General features: G+C 43.5%; 1 protein-coding gene across 1 annotated transcript in view; it reads right to left on the bottom strand.

Annotated features, from left to right (window-relative positions):
• The window catches only part of LOC121288275 (plasminogen-like), a 216,023-nt gene that overhangs the window by 142,574 nt on the left and 56,487 nt on the right, over window positions 1–16,962 (bottom strand). Inside the window, exon 8 of the mRNA XM_041206794.1 lies at window positions 6,149–6,269. Coding sequence (XP_041062728.1) covers window positions 6,149–6,269 — 121 coding nt within the window. The remainder of the gene's footprint in view (window positions 1–6,148; window positions 6,270–16,962) is intronic.

Raw genomic sequence — 16,962 nt, 5'->3', positions numbered from 1 at the left:
CTGAGTATAGGAGTTGGGATGATATGGTGAGGTTGTATAAGACATTGGCGAGGCCAACTTTGGAGTATTGTGTGCAGTTCTGGTCGTCTAACTACAGGAAGGATTTCAGTAAGATTGAAAGAGTGCAGAGAAGATTTACTAGGATATTGCCAGGTCTTAAGGAGTTGAGTTACAGGGAAAGATTAAACAGGTTAGGACTTTATTCCTTGGAGCGTAGAAAGATGAGGGGAGATTCGATAGAAGTTTACAAAATTATGAGGGGAATAGACAGAGTAAATGCGAGTAGGCGCTTTCCACTTAGATTAGGAGAGATAAACACGAGAGGACAAGGTTTTAGGGTGAAAGGGGAACGGTTTAGGGGGAACATTAGGGGGAACTTCTTCACTCAGAGAGTGGTGAGAGTGTGGAACGAGCTGCCATCTGACGTGGTAAATGCGGGCTCACTCTTAAGTTTTAAGAATACATTGGATAGATTATTGGATGGGAGCAGTCTGGAGGGTTATGGACTGGGTGCAGGTCAATGGGACTAGCGGAATAATATTTCGGCACAGACTAGAAGGGCCGAATGGCCTGTTTTCTGTGCTGTAGTGTTCTATGGTTGTAATGCACATGACGCCACATTTGTGCAGGGAGTGGTGTGGGTGCCTATGGCTGCGTAAGACAAATCTTTGTCGTATCAACTATTTAAAATTGAATTTAGTTTTTTTATTTGGTGTCATTTGTCGTTTAATTCATGTGTAATTTGCATTTGTTCTGATCTGTGTTGAAGTAAATCCAGAAAAAACAGAGTGTTATTGATAATTTCTTCATTTGGGGGATCATTCAGTAAATTTGGTTATTTTAGTTTACAGTTCCCCCAAGGAGATCGTAACAAAATCTTGTCAGAAATTCACTTTTTTCTCTAATTTGCAATACTGAAATGCTAAATGTGGAACAGAGTAATTTAGATTGATGCAGTTATTGGGAATGGGGCTGGCCTTGGTTAAGTCAGCCAGCAATCAAGGAAAGCCCTTCCCACCATCCCCAGATCCTTTCCTGTCCCCAAACTTCCTGTGGAACCATGCTGAATTGTGGGAGGGGCTTTGGTGACACAGCTGCAGCAAAGAGCTATCAGTCTGCTCCCTCTCTCATTCTTATTGATACATTCCCACATTTGTCTCATTGCTTCCAAGTCCCATTCCCAGCCTGCTCCATCCTTATCCCACTGTTGCAGCTGTCCAGTTGCACCACTCTGCCACCACAATGGTCTCCAGGAACACCCATATACCTACACCCCTAACTGCTCCATTGCCCCGCACTCCAACGTGAACTTAGCAAATCTTTTGCTACTTAAGGGACAGTACTACTCTTCCTATCACTTCTACTTTTTTTTGGCAGGAAAAGCATTTAATGGGACGTCTGGTTTAGCTATCCATTCGATGGCCAGATGTGCTGAAAAATTACATAACAGATTTTAGTGGACAGATTGATGTGATGTGTTCCACACTCCGGGACTCATAGTCACAATTGCACTTCAGGTCATCCCTCATTTTCCATTTATGGAGCACGTGGCCATGTGGTTCATGCCCTGAGCAGATGTGGTTGAGTGCTGTCCAGTCTTTGAGAGAGGTCAAGCCATGGACCTCAAGGGTTGGGTCTGTGAAGAAGTGTTGTTTCTATTATGTTGCATAGGAGGCCGAATTGAGCTGCATGAATAATAGCTGCTGTTTCCTTGAATATCCAGCACATTTTTAAGCACTTTCTCAGTGGGTTTTTCTAAGTTCTCGTGTTGTTTATGGCCTTTTCCATCTTGTGGGGCACAACAGCTCTGTTTAAGAAACATTACATCGAGTTTACAGCGCCGAAACAGGCGATTTGGCCCAACTGCTCTATGCCAGCATTAATGCTGCAAGCAAACATTCTCCCACACTTTTCCATCTAACCCTATCAGTATACCCTTTTATTTCTTTCTCCTTTATTTTATCTAGCTTTCTCTTAAATGCATTTATGGTATTCGCCTCAACTACTCCTTGTGGTTGTGCATTTTGCACTTTTACCACTCTTTAGGTAAACAAGATCTCTTCCGAATTCCTATTGGATTTATTACTTAATATTTTATATTTATGACATAATTGTTCTGGTCTGCCCCATAAGTGGAAACATTTTCTCTACATCTATTCATGCCAAACCCTTTAATAATCTTAAAGACATCAATCAGGTCATCCCTCAGCCATTTCCTTTCTAGAGAAAAGAATCCCAGCCAGTTCATCCTTTTCTGAGGGGTATGACCTCTCTGCTCTGGTATCATCCTTGTGAATCTTTTTGCCACCTCCTCCAGCGTCTCTATGGGCAGGATTTTTCAGTCGGCATGTGGGGGCGGCCCAACACACTGACACGTAAAATGACACGCAATGACGTCAGGCATGAGTCCTGATGTCAGCGCACTGTCTCGTGATGTTTCGTTCCGCAGGCGCACACCAGATTTGGCTGCACGCCCGCTGATATTTAAAGGGCCTATTAAGGCCATTAAGGAAGTAATTAATGTAATTGTTAATGCTGCCTGTCCAACCTTAAGGTTGGCGGGCAAGCATTAAGACCAAGCGGCCTTCACTTTTTTTTAGGACACCTCATCCACAAGCAAGATGAGGTTTCCTAAAGCTTTTATTAATTAAATTACAAAAAATTTCCTAAAAATAGAAGCATGCCCCATCTTATGTGACACAGTCACATGAGGGGATATGTTTAATTAAATTTTTAATCTATTTATTTAATAATTTCAATATTGATTCAATCTCCGTGCCTCAGGGAGATTGAAGCGTGAAAGAGCGCTGGCCCTGACTCTCTCTCCTCCCCCCCACCGGTAGCAATGAGCGTTACGGCTCACGTCTTATGCTGGTTGGGCCTTAATTGGCCCACCCACGTAAAATGGCGGCACGGAGCCAATTGCGGGCAGCGATCGGTTCCGTGGCGACCCCTGCCCACTTCTGCCGAGCCCGCCCGCTGACTGAAAAATTCAGGCCTATATCTTTTCTATAATAGAGACCAGGACTGTTCACAGTTTGCCATGTGTAGCCTAAACAAGGGTCTATAGAAGTTTAGCATGACTTCCCTGCTTTTCAATTCGATCCCTCTGGAGCTGAACACCAGTGCTGGGTTTGCTTTTTTGGTCTGGCCTTAATAACCTGCGTCACTACTTTAAGTGATCTGTGTATCTGCACACTTAGCTAACTTTGTTCCTCTATTCCCATTTAGGTTCTTACTTTCCAAGCAAGTCTATTGCCTCCTACTTCTTTTATCAAAATGCACCATGTCACATATCTCAGAATCTTTACAGTGTTGAAGGAGGCCATTACATCCATCGAATCTGCACTGGCTCGCTGAAAGAGCAATCTACCTAATCCCACTCCCCTGCCTTATCCCCGTAACCTTGCATATTCTTTCTTTTCAGGCAGCAATCCAATTCCCTTTTGAATACCACAATCGAACCTGCCTCCACCACCCTTTCAGGAAGTTTGTTCCAGACTCCAACCAACCTCTGGGTGAAAAAGTTTTTTCCTCACATCACTTCTACTCCTTTTGCCCATCATTTTGAATCTGTGTCCTCTAGTTCTTGTTGTACTCTTGAGAGGGAACAGTTTCTCACTATTTACCCTGTTCATGCTCCTCAGGATCTTGAAGACCTCTATCAAGTGTCCGCTCAGCCTTCTTTTCTCCTAGGAAAACAGACCCAACCTCTCCAATCTATCCTCATAGCTACAACTGTTTATTTCTGGAATCATTCTTGTGAACCTCCTATGTACTCTCTCCAATGCCTTCAATTATGTCACCCAGAACTGGACGCAGTACTCTAAATGAGGCCTAACTAGTGTCTTATACAAGTTCAACATGACCTCCTTACTCTTGGACTCAATGTCCCTATAATAAAACCTAGGATATCATATGCTTTATTAACTGCTCTCCCAACATGCCCTGCCACCTTCAATGACTTAAGCACATATACACCGAGGTCCCTTTGTTCCTACACGTCCTTTAGAGTTTCTCCCTTTATTTTACACCGTCTTTCCACATTCGTCCTGCCAAAAGAATCACCCATCTTGAACTTCACTTGCCAATTATAGGCCCTTTCTGTAAGTTTATTAAAATCGTGATGGAATTTATTGCATTGCTCCTTTGGATTAACTATACCAAACAACCTGGTGTTATCCAAAAACTTAGAATTTGTACTCAGACTCCCAAGTCCATATTGTCTAAGTGAGCAGCAGTAACCTCAGCATCGTGTTGTGCCAATCTGAGTAGCTACTCTTAACTATGTTTTCTGTTTCGTAATGTGATTGTGATTCCTTTCCACCCACAGCTTGTTCTGTGAAAAGCTTATCAGGAGAGTGAGGTAAGTACTAGGAAAGAGAAAGACAAAAAGGAGAAGAAAGAAGGGATAGAGAGGACGCAGAAGAGAAAGGGGGCTGAGCAAACAAGAAAAGGAGGAGAGACAGAATGCAAACCAGATTATGAGAGAAAAATGGAGTGAGCAATTGGCTTCAGAATGGGACCGCTGAAATCTTGACCACTATGAATTTTTGGGAAGTGGAACCAGTCAACTAGGTTGCTAGGCCCAAGAAGCCCCTCACATTTTTGTTAAATCAACCTCACCTACCCACAGTTTCACCATACTCTTCAATCGCTTCTCTCTCAAGTATTGACACTGCCAAACATTATATATGCCTAATGTCATAGTTCATATGTTTTAGAGGTAATGCTTTTTAGTTTTAGATATCAAATTTTAAATGTTAGTTCAGTGGGGAAAAAAAACTGATAAACATCCAGGGGCTGGCAAACTACAGACTTAAGATAATTACAGTTCAAAAGGTAACTTGTGTTTACTAGATAAAGTCAGAGTAAGAGGATAAGAATGATGAAATGGCAGATCACACTTAGCCAAAGAACTGGAGACTTGATGTCTGCAGTTATTCCAGTAAAATAGATGTTATTCATGTGGCTTCCCAGAATTAAGGAAAGCTTCGGAATTAAAAGGTAGTTAATTTACTTTTCTACCTGGGACAGGCTGTTTGTATCACATTGCCAAGGAGATGGGTGGAGCTTAAGGGAGTTCTTTGTTTTGCATTTATCTTTGTGAATTCAGTTGAGGCATAGCCAGCAGGCAGGACTGGTTAATACTTGGAAAAGCAGCTAAGAGACTGTGTCAGCTTGGGTCTTGTGTAACTTGTAGCTCCTTGGAAGTCAAGGAATAAGGCCAGACCTACACCTGAAATAGAGTAAATGATAGCTCTATCATCCATGCACAGCCATCAATTGGGAGCTGGTATTCAGAATAAGACAAAGTTGGAAAAAGGAAAACAACTCGATGATTTGTTTATCTAGAAGCTAAAGGAAGAAATCTGTAGTAATCCTCTTAATAAAAAGGCAATTAACATTGTTGCAGTTGGGGTTCTGGAAGTAATCGTTTGTTTGCAGCTTGAAACCATACCAGTGAGCTATTGGAAACCCAGGTGTTTTCTGATGTTTTAGGCCAATGCACAGGAGTCGCAGGGAGGCCCATGCTGGAGCTGTGAAAGCTAGAGGAGTGAGGTCGGTAAAAAAAATTGGAGGGTCACTTAGCCAAAAGATAACGGATGGGTCCCCATTAAATCTTGTACCTTGGTGAATAACTGGAATACTGAAAAGAAATCAGAGTGACTTCCAGAGAGCAGTGATATACCTTTTGAGTTGGTTCCAGGAAAAGTGAATGAACCTTAGAGATTTCATAAAATAATGGAACTTTGAGGGGGGAAATAAAAGTAGAACTGAGTTTATAGCATAAGTCTTTACAAGCTTTAGTGTTAAGTTAACAGTGCTGATATCTGATATTGGTTAAATCTTTTTTATATACAATAAAATTGTTCTTTTTAATCTAAAAATGTGAAATCTTGTGGCATAGTTCTATTGATTAAAACAAGGTTCAGATTTCTCTTTAAATGTGAATGGTCCCTAACAGGATTGTGACACAATCATAGTTTGATTAATTAGCAGGCCCGGATTTCGTATTCAACAAACATTTACGGTCCTTCATTCAAACTGAGGTAAGGAGATTTACTCCAAATGATGATACCAAATAATCAAAGAACAAGAAATGAAAATACAGATAATGAATTATCTGCCTCATTCTCTTACTTACAAGGTTTGGTTGTATTCATGAAAGTGAGGTGTTTGTGAATCCCAGCGCTGACATGTGACACCATCCTCCGTTTGGGAAATTTTCCCATGATAATTCTCACCACTGCAGAACATGCATCCGTCTGTAATCAAAATGCAAAAATGACACATGGTACTACTGTAATATGGCAAAAAAGTACATTTGAGCAAAAGCGGAATTCAATTAGAATCGGATCATGGCAGGTCTGTATCTTGATTCGATTGACCTGCCTTGGTTCCACATCCCTTGCATGACACAATCTATTAATCTATTTTGAATATTTCAATTAACCCAGCGTCCACAGCTTTTTCACAGAAGAGAGATCCAGATTTCTATGACCTTGAAACCAACCCTTTGGTTTTAGTGACCCAATTTTCTATTAATAAACCCACAGCAAACGAGAGATCAGGTAAACTCAGAAGGTTAGTTTATTTACATGCACTCAAATACATGAGGAGGATAGCAATGTGGCCTCCATTTCACTCTTACAATAAGGGGAGAGAGAAAGAAAGCTTTACAGGGCAAAGACCACAGAATAAAGAATTATTGTTTCATGTGTGTCCAGAGTCCAGAATCAAAATCCAATGGTGTATTCCTTCACAGAGGTCGGCAGGCTGAACTGATGCTAGAACATTTACTTTCCCAGTAGAGTTGACTTCCACGATGAGATAGGCGCGCGGAGATGAATTAGTCTTGAAGACGATGGTGCAGAGGTTCAGAAGTTCCAGTGGAAGCAGTGTGGATTGGGCCAGGCATTCAAACCTGGACAGAGCCCCTTTTCTGTGCTGCTGCTTGGTAAATGCAAAGATGGCAAACTGAGCTTTGCAGCTCCACAAGGCAATATTACAGGGGGGGGTGGTGTCATGCCATATGACTCCCACCTCTCCACTTTGGCTTTGACAAAGAGTGTATATCCTTTTGTCTGGGTTCCTGAGATTGTTAATGTTCCAACCATTACGCTTAAATAGGAGGTTGCAGGGTCCTTTGTCCTAGCAGCCAAATTGGCTCCTGTTGGCCAGGTCTGGCTTGTGAAATGTAGATGGCCTTTGTATAATTCCCTTTGAATTTGGTCTCTGCAGCCTACAGTGGTTGTTAGCACCTCTTCAGAGATAACAAGGTGCAACTTTCTGCAGTACTGCCAAATAGCTCTTATTGTTCGAAGTTCACAGCCAGACACAGTTTCGGCCATTTTAAAAAATCACTGTCTAGTTTTAAAATTTTAGAAATTGGCCATGAGGATATACATATATAATTTACAAAAATAGAGAGTGTGGGGTCTTAGCCCTGCTACACAAAAAAGGGGGAAAAAAAGTTTGTAATTGTTTTTTCATAGAGGTGATGTCCATTAAAAAAATTCAATTTTGACTTGGTAGCGTGAAGGTCTGTTGAGCCTCAGCCATGGGAAATAATAGTCTGTCATTCTGGCTTAAAATCTAATCCACGTTGTTGCAAGTTATGCACTAAAAAATTAGCACAATTGTATTTGTTTTAAGAGGACTACACTCCATCTCACTCAACATGATCATAAGTATACCTCTCAATGTTGACAATCCTGGTGAAGAATGTGGTCAGGTCAATTTTCTGCTCCCACCTGTCAAAGGAAATGCTAAACTTTTGGAGACTGACCTCTGACCTGCACTCCCTTCCAGCACCACTCCCAAGTAGGAACATGGGATCAATAGTTATATAGAATCATAGGCCTGGATTTTCATGACTCTTTGCGTGTCGGAGAGGAGTTGGGTGGGATTAAAAATATGGGAACAATCTTATTCCAGGATTCCTGGCCCCATTCCAGTCATGTAGGATTTTTATATAGCTGGGATAAGGATGCTGTTAGTGAGCCTGCACACAGCAATCATGCCCCGGCCTCCTCCATTGCAGGGATGGGCATTTTCAGCCCCAGGCTTTTGCATGGAGTCAGGCCCATTTTGATAGGGGACATGGCTCATGGCACTTCAGAGGTCTCATGAACAATGGGGAAAGCTTAGTCTGGAGTCAGAAACCTTTTATAGGAAGTTCAAAAGATGGTGACAACTTCACAGGTCATAATACAACGGTGTATAAATATGTGTTTTTAATTACAATCTCTAGATTACCGACAGTATAGGGAACAGCCTGTGACTCTAGGCTGCCCCTTTACTATTGATAATATTGCAATTTGTCCTGATGAGTGCAAGACATTGAGCTTAGACAGCATATCTCTTTTTTCAGCAATACTCAAGTTCTGTACTACCAGGAGACTTCCAAATGTTATTATAGGGCTCATGTGTTCTGTTCAAAGTGGTTACTGGGAGAGTAGGAATGGGGGTGGGGGGGCGAGTGTGGTGGTGTGGAGGGGCCATGGGAAGAATTGAGGGAGAATTAAGAGATATGAGGGGTTATATGAGAGGGCATGGGGGGGCTGATGCGGTATGGAGTGGTCCTGGGGTATGGAGGGGTGTGGGTGACATGAGGGGACATGGTGTGGGAGGGGTTGGGTGGGACCGAGGGCTAGGGTGCTTAACACTCATCTACAGAACTGGGTTGATGTCCCAATGAATAGAGGCAAGCCTTCCACCTGGACCAACTTGGCATCCAGCTGCCTCTATTCCCACCTCAGGCCTGCTTCTGGAGGTGGCAACCCTGCCTCCATCACCCAATTATGAAAATAGCGTGGGTGTGTACTGCCAGGCAGAGGCAGGACTGCAAGAAAATGGCCTGGCTCATGACACCCACCTCAAAGATGGAAATCTGGGCCATAGAAACATCTGGACACAGAAGGTGACCATCTGGCCCCTGGATTTCATGCCGGCTATGCATAACTTTTACAATCCTCCTCACCAACAGTAGTCCTGAGCTGAGTAGGTAAGTGGTAAAACCATACTGCTTTTCCAATATGTTGTGCATAGAGCTGGGATTTTCTGTTAATTTTTTAAAAAAATTTTCACAGGATGTGTGCATCACTGGCTAGGCCAGCATTTTTTTTTAATTACCCTTGAGAAGGTGGTGGTGAGCCACTTTCTTGAACCGCTATAGTCCATGTGGTGTAGGTACACCCATAGTGTTGTTAGGAAGGGAATTCCAGGATTTTGACCCAGCAACAATGAAGGAACAGCAAAATAGTTCCAAGTCAAGATGGTGTGTTGGTTGGAGAGTAACATGCAGGTGGTGGCAGTCTAGTTCATCTACTGCCCTTGCCATGTAGAAGGGGTTGCGGATTTGGAATTTGCTGTCAAATGAGCCTTGGTGAGTTGCTGCAGTGCATCTTGTAGACGATACACCCTGCTGCCACTGTGCGTTGGTGGTGAAGGAAGTGAATTTTGAAGATGGTGGATGGGGTGCCAATCAAGCATGCTGCTTTGTCCTGAATGGTGTAGAGGGTTGTTGGAGATGCATTCATCTAGGCAAGTGGCGAGTATTCCATCACACTCTTCACTCATGCCTTGTATATGGCGGACAGGCTTTGGGGAATCAGGAGGTGAGTTACTTGCGTTATGACCACAGCAGATGTTAATTGCTAAGCAAACCAAATCCCAGAGGGAAATTTGGCTTACAGGCCATAACCTTTTTTGTATTCTGAAAATGAAGTGAAAGTGGACTGATCTCAGCAGCAAGAAGTCCACTGACACTTTTGGGATTTTAAAAATTAAAAGTAAACGTTTTATTAACAAGAGGAAAAGAAAACTTAGGCACACAAGATTACAGTAACATAGTTAAAATTAGTCTTACAAAACATCCCCCCAAAAAACTCCCCACTTGGTCAGACACGCAAGTAAACACCTTCCAAGCTACACTCCCTTATAGATGTTTAACTATAAAAGTCTAGTAATATTACCCAAGGAAAACTGCTGTAGCTCTAATAAAGAGATACCACATGACTTCCTAAACTCTCTTCCAGTCTGCTGTGGAAATCCAGGACTTCAGAACAAGACTGCTTTTTGTAGCCCAAGACTTTTCTGGCTTGACTAGATGGCTGATTCAAACTGCATCTTCTCCCAGTTTAGAGTTGTTTCCAGGAAATCATCCTCACATAGCCAACAGCCGAGCTCTCCATAGTAACTCTAAAATACCTTATCCCCACTTTCATCTCAGGTTCCATTGTTCCCACACTTCTTCGAAGAACCTCAACTCCTTCCAAATATAAAATTGTTCATGTTTCTTTTTGTCTGCTTTTGGGTCAATAAAATGCAATGTTCCCTCTTCTGTTTACCTATGGAACTCGTGGAAGATGCAAAAATGTTTCTTCAAACGCACTCTCAACTTATCTAGAAATGAAAATGTTAGATCCAACCTATTTACTTGTACCTCAAACCCACCATAATACTTTATTGCAATTGCATAACCTAACACATCTATCCTTTCATGTCTTAAACCTCCCAATCTGTCTGTAATCTTCCCCTAGCTTAATTAAATCATTTAAACAAACATGCAGACACACAACCTTCTTCACAGAATAGCATCATATTCTCCAAAAATATTTTTAAAAATAACATCCATTCTCACACTTGCCACAGAATTCCCAGCCTCTGAACAGCTCTTGTAGTCACAGTATTTACTTGGCTGGTCCAGTTGAATTTCTGATCAATGGTAGCCCCCAGGATGTTGATAGTGGAGGATTCGGCGATCATAATACCATTGAATATCAAGAAGAGATAGTTGGATTTTCTCTTGTTGGGCATGGTCATTGTCTGGCACTTATGTTACTTGCCACATATCAGCCCTAGCCTGAATGTTGTCCAGGTCTTGATGCATATGGGCACGGACTGCTTCAGTATCTGAAGGGTTGCGATTGGTGCTGAACATGGTGCAATCATCAGCGAACATTCCCACTTCTGATCTTATGATGGAGGAAAAGTCATTGATGAAGTAGCTGAAGATGGTTGGGCCTAGGGCACTGCCCTGAGGAACGCATGAAATGATGTCCTGGGACTGAGATGATTGACCTCCAACAACCACAATCATCTTCCCTTGTTCAAGGTACAACTCCAAACAGTAGAGAGTTTTTCCCTGATTCTCAGTGAATCCAGTTTTGCTAGGGCTCCTTGTTGCCACATTTGGTCAAATGCTGCCTTGATTCCAAGGGCAGTCACTCTCACCTCACTTCTTGAGTCCATCTCTTTTGTCCATGCACAGAATCATCCCAGATTTGCACTAAGTGAGGTAGCAGGCAGATAAAGAGGTTTTACCCATCAGTTGCGATGGCAGCTTTTCATGCCATATCATCCCAATCCCAACACATTATTTATGCATTCCCAGGAAACACGCCACTTCGATGGCAGGCAGGCTCTCATACACGCGCCCATCATTACCTCACCACTTTATCACGCCAGGCACCATATTTAAACTCTAGCCACGCACACAAATCTCAGAGCTTCCAGGCCACAACTACTGCAGGGAAGAAGTCCACGAAAGACTACAGCTCCCAGGTTTAATGACGCGTCACTCAAATGCCTTTTGGATGCCATGGAGGTCTGCTACAATGTCCTCTACCCCCGCTCTGGCCACAGGATGGGCAGTGGCGTTACCAACCATGCTTAGGAGGCGGTAGTTGGCGACAATGCCCTGCAACAGAGGGTAGCCATCCAGTGCCACAACAGGATGAATGGTCTCATCTGTAGTGCCAGGTTATCCCACTCTTCTCATTACTCTCAACTCACACTCACAAACCCATCACACATCCACAGGGATCTTACACCTCAAGGAACAACACCACTAACTCTCACACACACCCTCACATCTCCATCAGGCTCATATCCTCTGGCGCTCACATCCTCATCCCGTCCATGGCACCGCTCACTACACAAACATTATGCAGTGCCATGTGCCCTGCTCACACGCTTTCCATGTTTTCATGTAGGAAAAGCCTGCTCAAATCAGCAGGGAGAGGACCCAGACCGGGGGTGGAGTGGCCCACATTAGGCCCATCACTCACTCTAGTAAGCGCGTCATCTTGCTGACTGGTAAGGAAGTGGACCCTGCCTGCAGCCACAGTGACAAATACCGACATGAGGATTCTGCACCAGGTCATCCTTCCCTCAACGCAACTATAAGTGCTCTCTCTCCTGCTTTTGACTCGGCTGCCATGCACTAATTATCTCTACTTTGGTTCACAGAGAGCTCTGCCAAGGGACCAACACCCTCAGTCAGCCAGTCCCTCAGCTCCATCCACATCCTCATCGGCAGCCAAGAGGACTCCTCCTTCAGTGAAGAAGTGGGAATAAGCAGCCTGGAAGACCCGTTATCGCAGAGGGAGCAGCCGGCCTACGAGTGATCCAGGAGGGAAAAATGTGTGTGGGGCAGGGCCTTTTGGAGACTCGTGTAAGCACTCTCACACGCACAGAGATCCTTCACGTTTCAGACTCATCTCAATGTCCTGAGCATTTTCAATGCTGCCTGCTGGGATTCGCTTTCAGTTGTCCATTTGAGCTGACCTGTATCTCTGTCCACCCAATGATCATAACCCAATGCAGCACCTGATCTTGCCCACTACGACTTTTGTTTCACTTTCAATTTGGTTTTACTATCACTTCCCCGTCCTTTACCCACCCCAGTCACCCATATCCGCTCCCCCATCAGAGTTGACCCCGACCCTTGCATCACCTTCCACCTCCCCTCAGTTACATATGAGGCACAACCCTTTGCTTTAAGGGATGTCCAGGTGAACGTGCACATTCCCTTTCTTCCTGAAAATCCCACACCCATCCACATTCACCTCCCTGGTCTTCTACTTCCCACCCCTAGGGCAGAAACATACCCCAATCGGGGAATACCCCGATCAGACCTGTGCCGCCATTTTACGTGTGCGGGCCAATTAAGGCCCACCTAGCATGACTCGCACCCGGAAGCAATGACCACTCCCTGTGCGGCTCGGGGCGGGTGGGATTCCGAGTCGGGGCCTGCACTCTTTTGTGCACGGGCATGAAAGACCACAGAAATCTCCCTGAGGCACAGAGGTGCCTCAGGGAGATTAGTTAAAATTTTTAAAACCTAAGTACAGAAAAGAAAATATTATAAGACATGTCCCCTCATGTGATAGTGTCACATGAGCTGGGACATTTCAAGGAAGATTAATGGAAAATTTTATTTAATTTATAAAAATTTCATGAAACATCATCTCACCCATGGATGAGGTTTCATGAAAAATGCAAAGGCCACCTGGGCTCTTCACCTACCCACCAACCTTAAGGTTGGACAGGCAGCTCATTTAACTATTTTAAGAGGCCTTTGACAGTTCGGCGGGCGTGCTGAAAATCTAAATGAAGCGTGGTGACACTGGGACACCCACCTGACGTCACCCCGCTTCATTTTACACGGGGGCCCCACCCCCGCTCGCCAACCAGAAAATTCTTCCCCTAGGGTCCGTGTTTGCCTCTGGGTCCCCACCAACCACCCCACCATCCCTTCTATTGCTACCATCGAACACTCACCCTACCACCTCACTCTGCCCTCAGTCATTCTCACCCTCCCTCCATACCAAGCCCACCTCAGCTTGCTCACCAGGAGGCAGACATGGGCCCATCAGATCCCTCCAGTGCATGTTCACCTGCACATGCCCCCCTCCACGCCCCTTCTCACCCTAGAACCCCTTGCCCCCAGAACTCAAAAATTTAAAACTTTAAAATTAAAATCAAACAATAAAGATAAAAATCAATAAAAATAAAGTAATTTAAACAAACATCTAAAACACATACCTTGGAGTTAAGAAGCATATAACCTTTTGTTGTCAGTGGTACGAGCATTCAATAAACAGAGTAAATTGTAGCATACATTGGGAGAAAAGTAATTAAAGCAAATTAACTAAAAAACCTAAGCTAAAGTGGCGGAACAGGTGTTATGTTGCAGCTGTGAGATGCGGGAGCTTTTTGATGCCGAGGCAATCCATGACAAACACGTCTGCAGGAAGTGTAAGCAGCTTGAGGAATTCCAGATCAGAATTATTGATCTGGAAGCCAAAATACAGACACTGCACAACATAAGGGAGGGGGAGAAATAACTGGATACTTTGTTCCAGAAGACAGTCACACCTCTTAGAAGAGGTCTTTTGGTCAGCAGTGAGGGACAGGAGGATGTGACTGTCAGTGAGGCAGGTAATGGGACCGAGCAGACCGTAGGGGAGGAGTCTCAGGCTTTGCAATTGTCAAACAGGTTTGAGGTGCTCACAAACTGTGTGGATTAAAGCGAAGTCTGCAAGGTGGATGAGCTGGCTCGCCATGGCACTGTGGTACAGGAAGCCGTTCAAGTGGGGGAAGCAAAAAGGAATGTAGTTGTAGTAGGGGATAGTATAGGGAGGGGGATTGATACCGGTCTCTCCAGCAAAGAGCAAGAGTCCAGACGGCTACGTTACCTGCCCAGTGCCAGGGTTTGGGACATCTGCTCAGGGCTGGGGAGGACGTTGTCGTGGTCCATATAGTACCAATGGCATTGGTAGAACTAGGAAAGAGGTTCTACAAAGTCAGTATGGGGAGTTAAGTACCAAATTAAGAAGCAGAACCTCAAAAGGTAATACTCTCTGATTATTACCTGAGCCATGTGCAAATTGGCATAGGGCATATAAGATTAGACACGAATGCATGGCTAAAAGACAGTTGTGGGAGAGGCGGGTTCCGGTTTGTGGGGCGCTGGCATCAGTACAGGGGAAAATGGCGGCTGTACCATTGGGACAGTTTACACCTAAGCCATGCTGGACAACTGTCCTCACAAATCACATAACTAGGGAAGTAGAGAGGGCTTTAAACTAAACAAGATGGGTAGAGGTAGCAATTCAAGGTGTAGAGTCAAGACAGGAGAGCAAAATAGTAAAATGAGAAAGGAGAATCAGAGAATGGCAGGAAGAGACAGAGAGAAAAAAACCTAAGAATACATCAACAGTCAAGACTAGATGTTACAAAGGTAATAAAAAGACAAAACTGAATGTATGTAGCATTCAAAACAAAGTAAATGAATTGATGGCCCACAGTGAAGTAAGTAAATATGGTCTGACAGTAATTACAGAGACGTGGCTGCAGGATAACAAAGATTGGGCCCTTAATATTGAAGGGTACATGACATTCAAGAAGAATAGGGAGCTAGATAAAGGTGGAGGGGTAGCACTGTTAATCAAAGAGGGCATTGGTGCAATGACCTTGGTTCAGGAGATCTAGATGTAGAATCGGTTTGGATGGAGATGAGGAATAGCAGGGGAAAAAAGTCATTAGTGGGAGTGGTCTATAGGCCTCCCAAAAATAACCACAGTGTAGGACAAAGCATTCAAGAGAAAATATTATGTGCTTGTGATAAATGGATGGCAATAATCATGGGTCTATCCGCAAGACTGACCCAAACCTCCCTGTTGCTTGCCATTTTAACACTCCACCCTGCTCTCTTGCCCACGTGTCTGTCCTTGGCTTGCTGCATTGTTCCAATTAAGCTCAACACAAACTGGAGGAACAGCACCTCATCTTCCGACTAGACGCGTTACAGCTTTCCGGACTGAATACTGAATTCAACAACTTTAGATCTTGAACTCCCTCCTCCATCCCCACCCCCTTTCCGTTTCTTCCCCCTTCCTTTTGTTTTTTTCCAATAATTTATATGGATTTTTCTTTTCCCACCTATTTCCATTATTTTTAAATCTTGTGTGCCCTGCTACTCTTTCCACCCCACCCCAAGAGCTGTACCTTGAGTGCCCTGCCATCCATTCTTAATTAGCACATTCGTTTAGATATCACCACCTTCAACAGTTCTTTGTTCCTTTGTCTGTGACATCTTTTGATTATCTGCTCCTATCATTGCTTGCTTGTCCCTACAACCACACACCCCCACCGCCCCACCCCCCACCTACCTTAAACCAGCTTATATTTCACCCCTTTCCTAATATTTAATCAGTTCTGTTGAAGGGTCATGAGGACTCGAAACATCAACTCTTTTCTTCTCCGTCGATGCTGCCAGACCTGCTGAGTTTTTCCAGGTAATTCTGTTTTTGTTTTGGATCTCCAGACTCCGCAGTTTTTTGTTTTTATAATAATCATGGGTGATTTTAATCTACACATAAACTGGAAAAATCAGATTAGCAGTAGTAGCTCGGATGAGGAGTTCTTAGAATGCTTTCAAAATTGGTTCTTAGAGCAGCATGTTCTGGAACCAACCAGAGAGCAGGTTATATTAATCTGGTATTGTGTAACATGACAGGATTAACTAATGACCTCAGAGTAAAGGTACCCCTAGGTAGTAGCAACCACAATATGATTGAATTTTACATCCAGTTTGAAAGAGAGAAGAATGGGTCCAAGACTAGTATCTTAAATTTAAATAAGGGCAACTATGTGGGGATGAAAGCTGAGCTAGCTCAAGTGAACTGGGAAACTAGGCTAGAGGATAGATCAATAGAGAAGCAGTGGCAGACATTTAAGGGAATATTTCAGAGTATTCAGAATAAGTACATTCCTACTACAAAGAAAAATTCTAAGGGGAGGACCCACCATCCGTGGTTAACTGAGATGTTAAGGAAAGCATCAAACTTAAGGAAAAAGCATACAACTCCACAAAGATGTGTGTTAGGATTGATGTTTGGACAGAATATAAAGAATGGCAGAGAATGACTAAAAGGTTAATCAGGAGAAAAAAATTAGAGTATGAGAGGAAGCAAGCTAGAAATGTAAAAACAGATAGCAAGAGTTTCTACAGATGCTTAAAAAGGATAAGAGTAAGTACAGTGAGTGTTGGTCCTCTAGAGAGTGACAGTGGGGAGTTAATAGTAGATTAATAAGGAAATGGAGGATGAAATGAAAAATATTTTGCTTCTGTGTTCACTATACAGGATACAAAAAGCATTCCAGTAA

The sequence above is a fragment of the Carcharodon carcharias genome, chromosome 2 (genome assembly GCF_017639515.1).
Source record: "Carcharodon carcharias isolate sCarCar2 chromosome 2, sCarCar2.pri, whole genome shotgun sequence".
Classification (NCBI taxonomy): domain Eukaryota; kingdom Metazoa; phylum Chordata; class Chondrichthyes; order Lamniformes; family Lamnidae; genus Carcharodon; species Carcharodon carcharias.
This window is presented reverse-complemented; position numbering and strand designations above follow the sequence as displayed.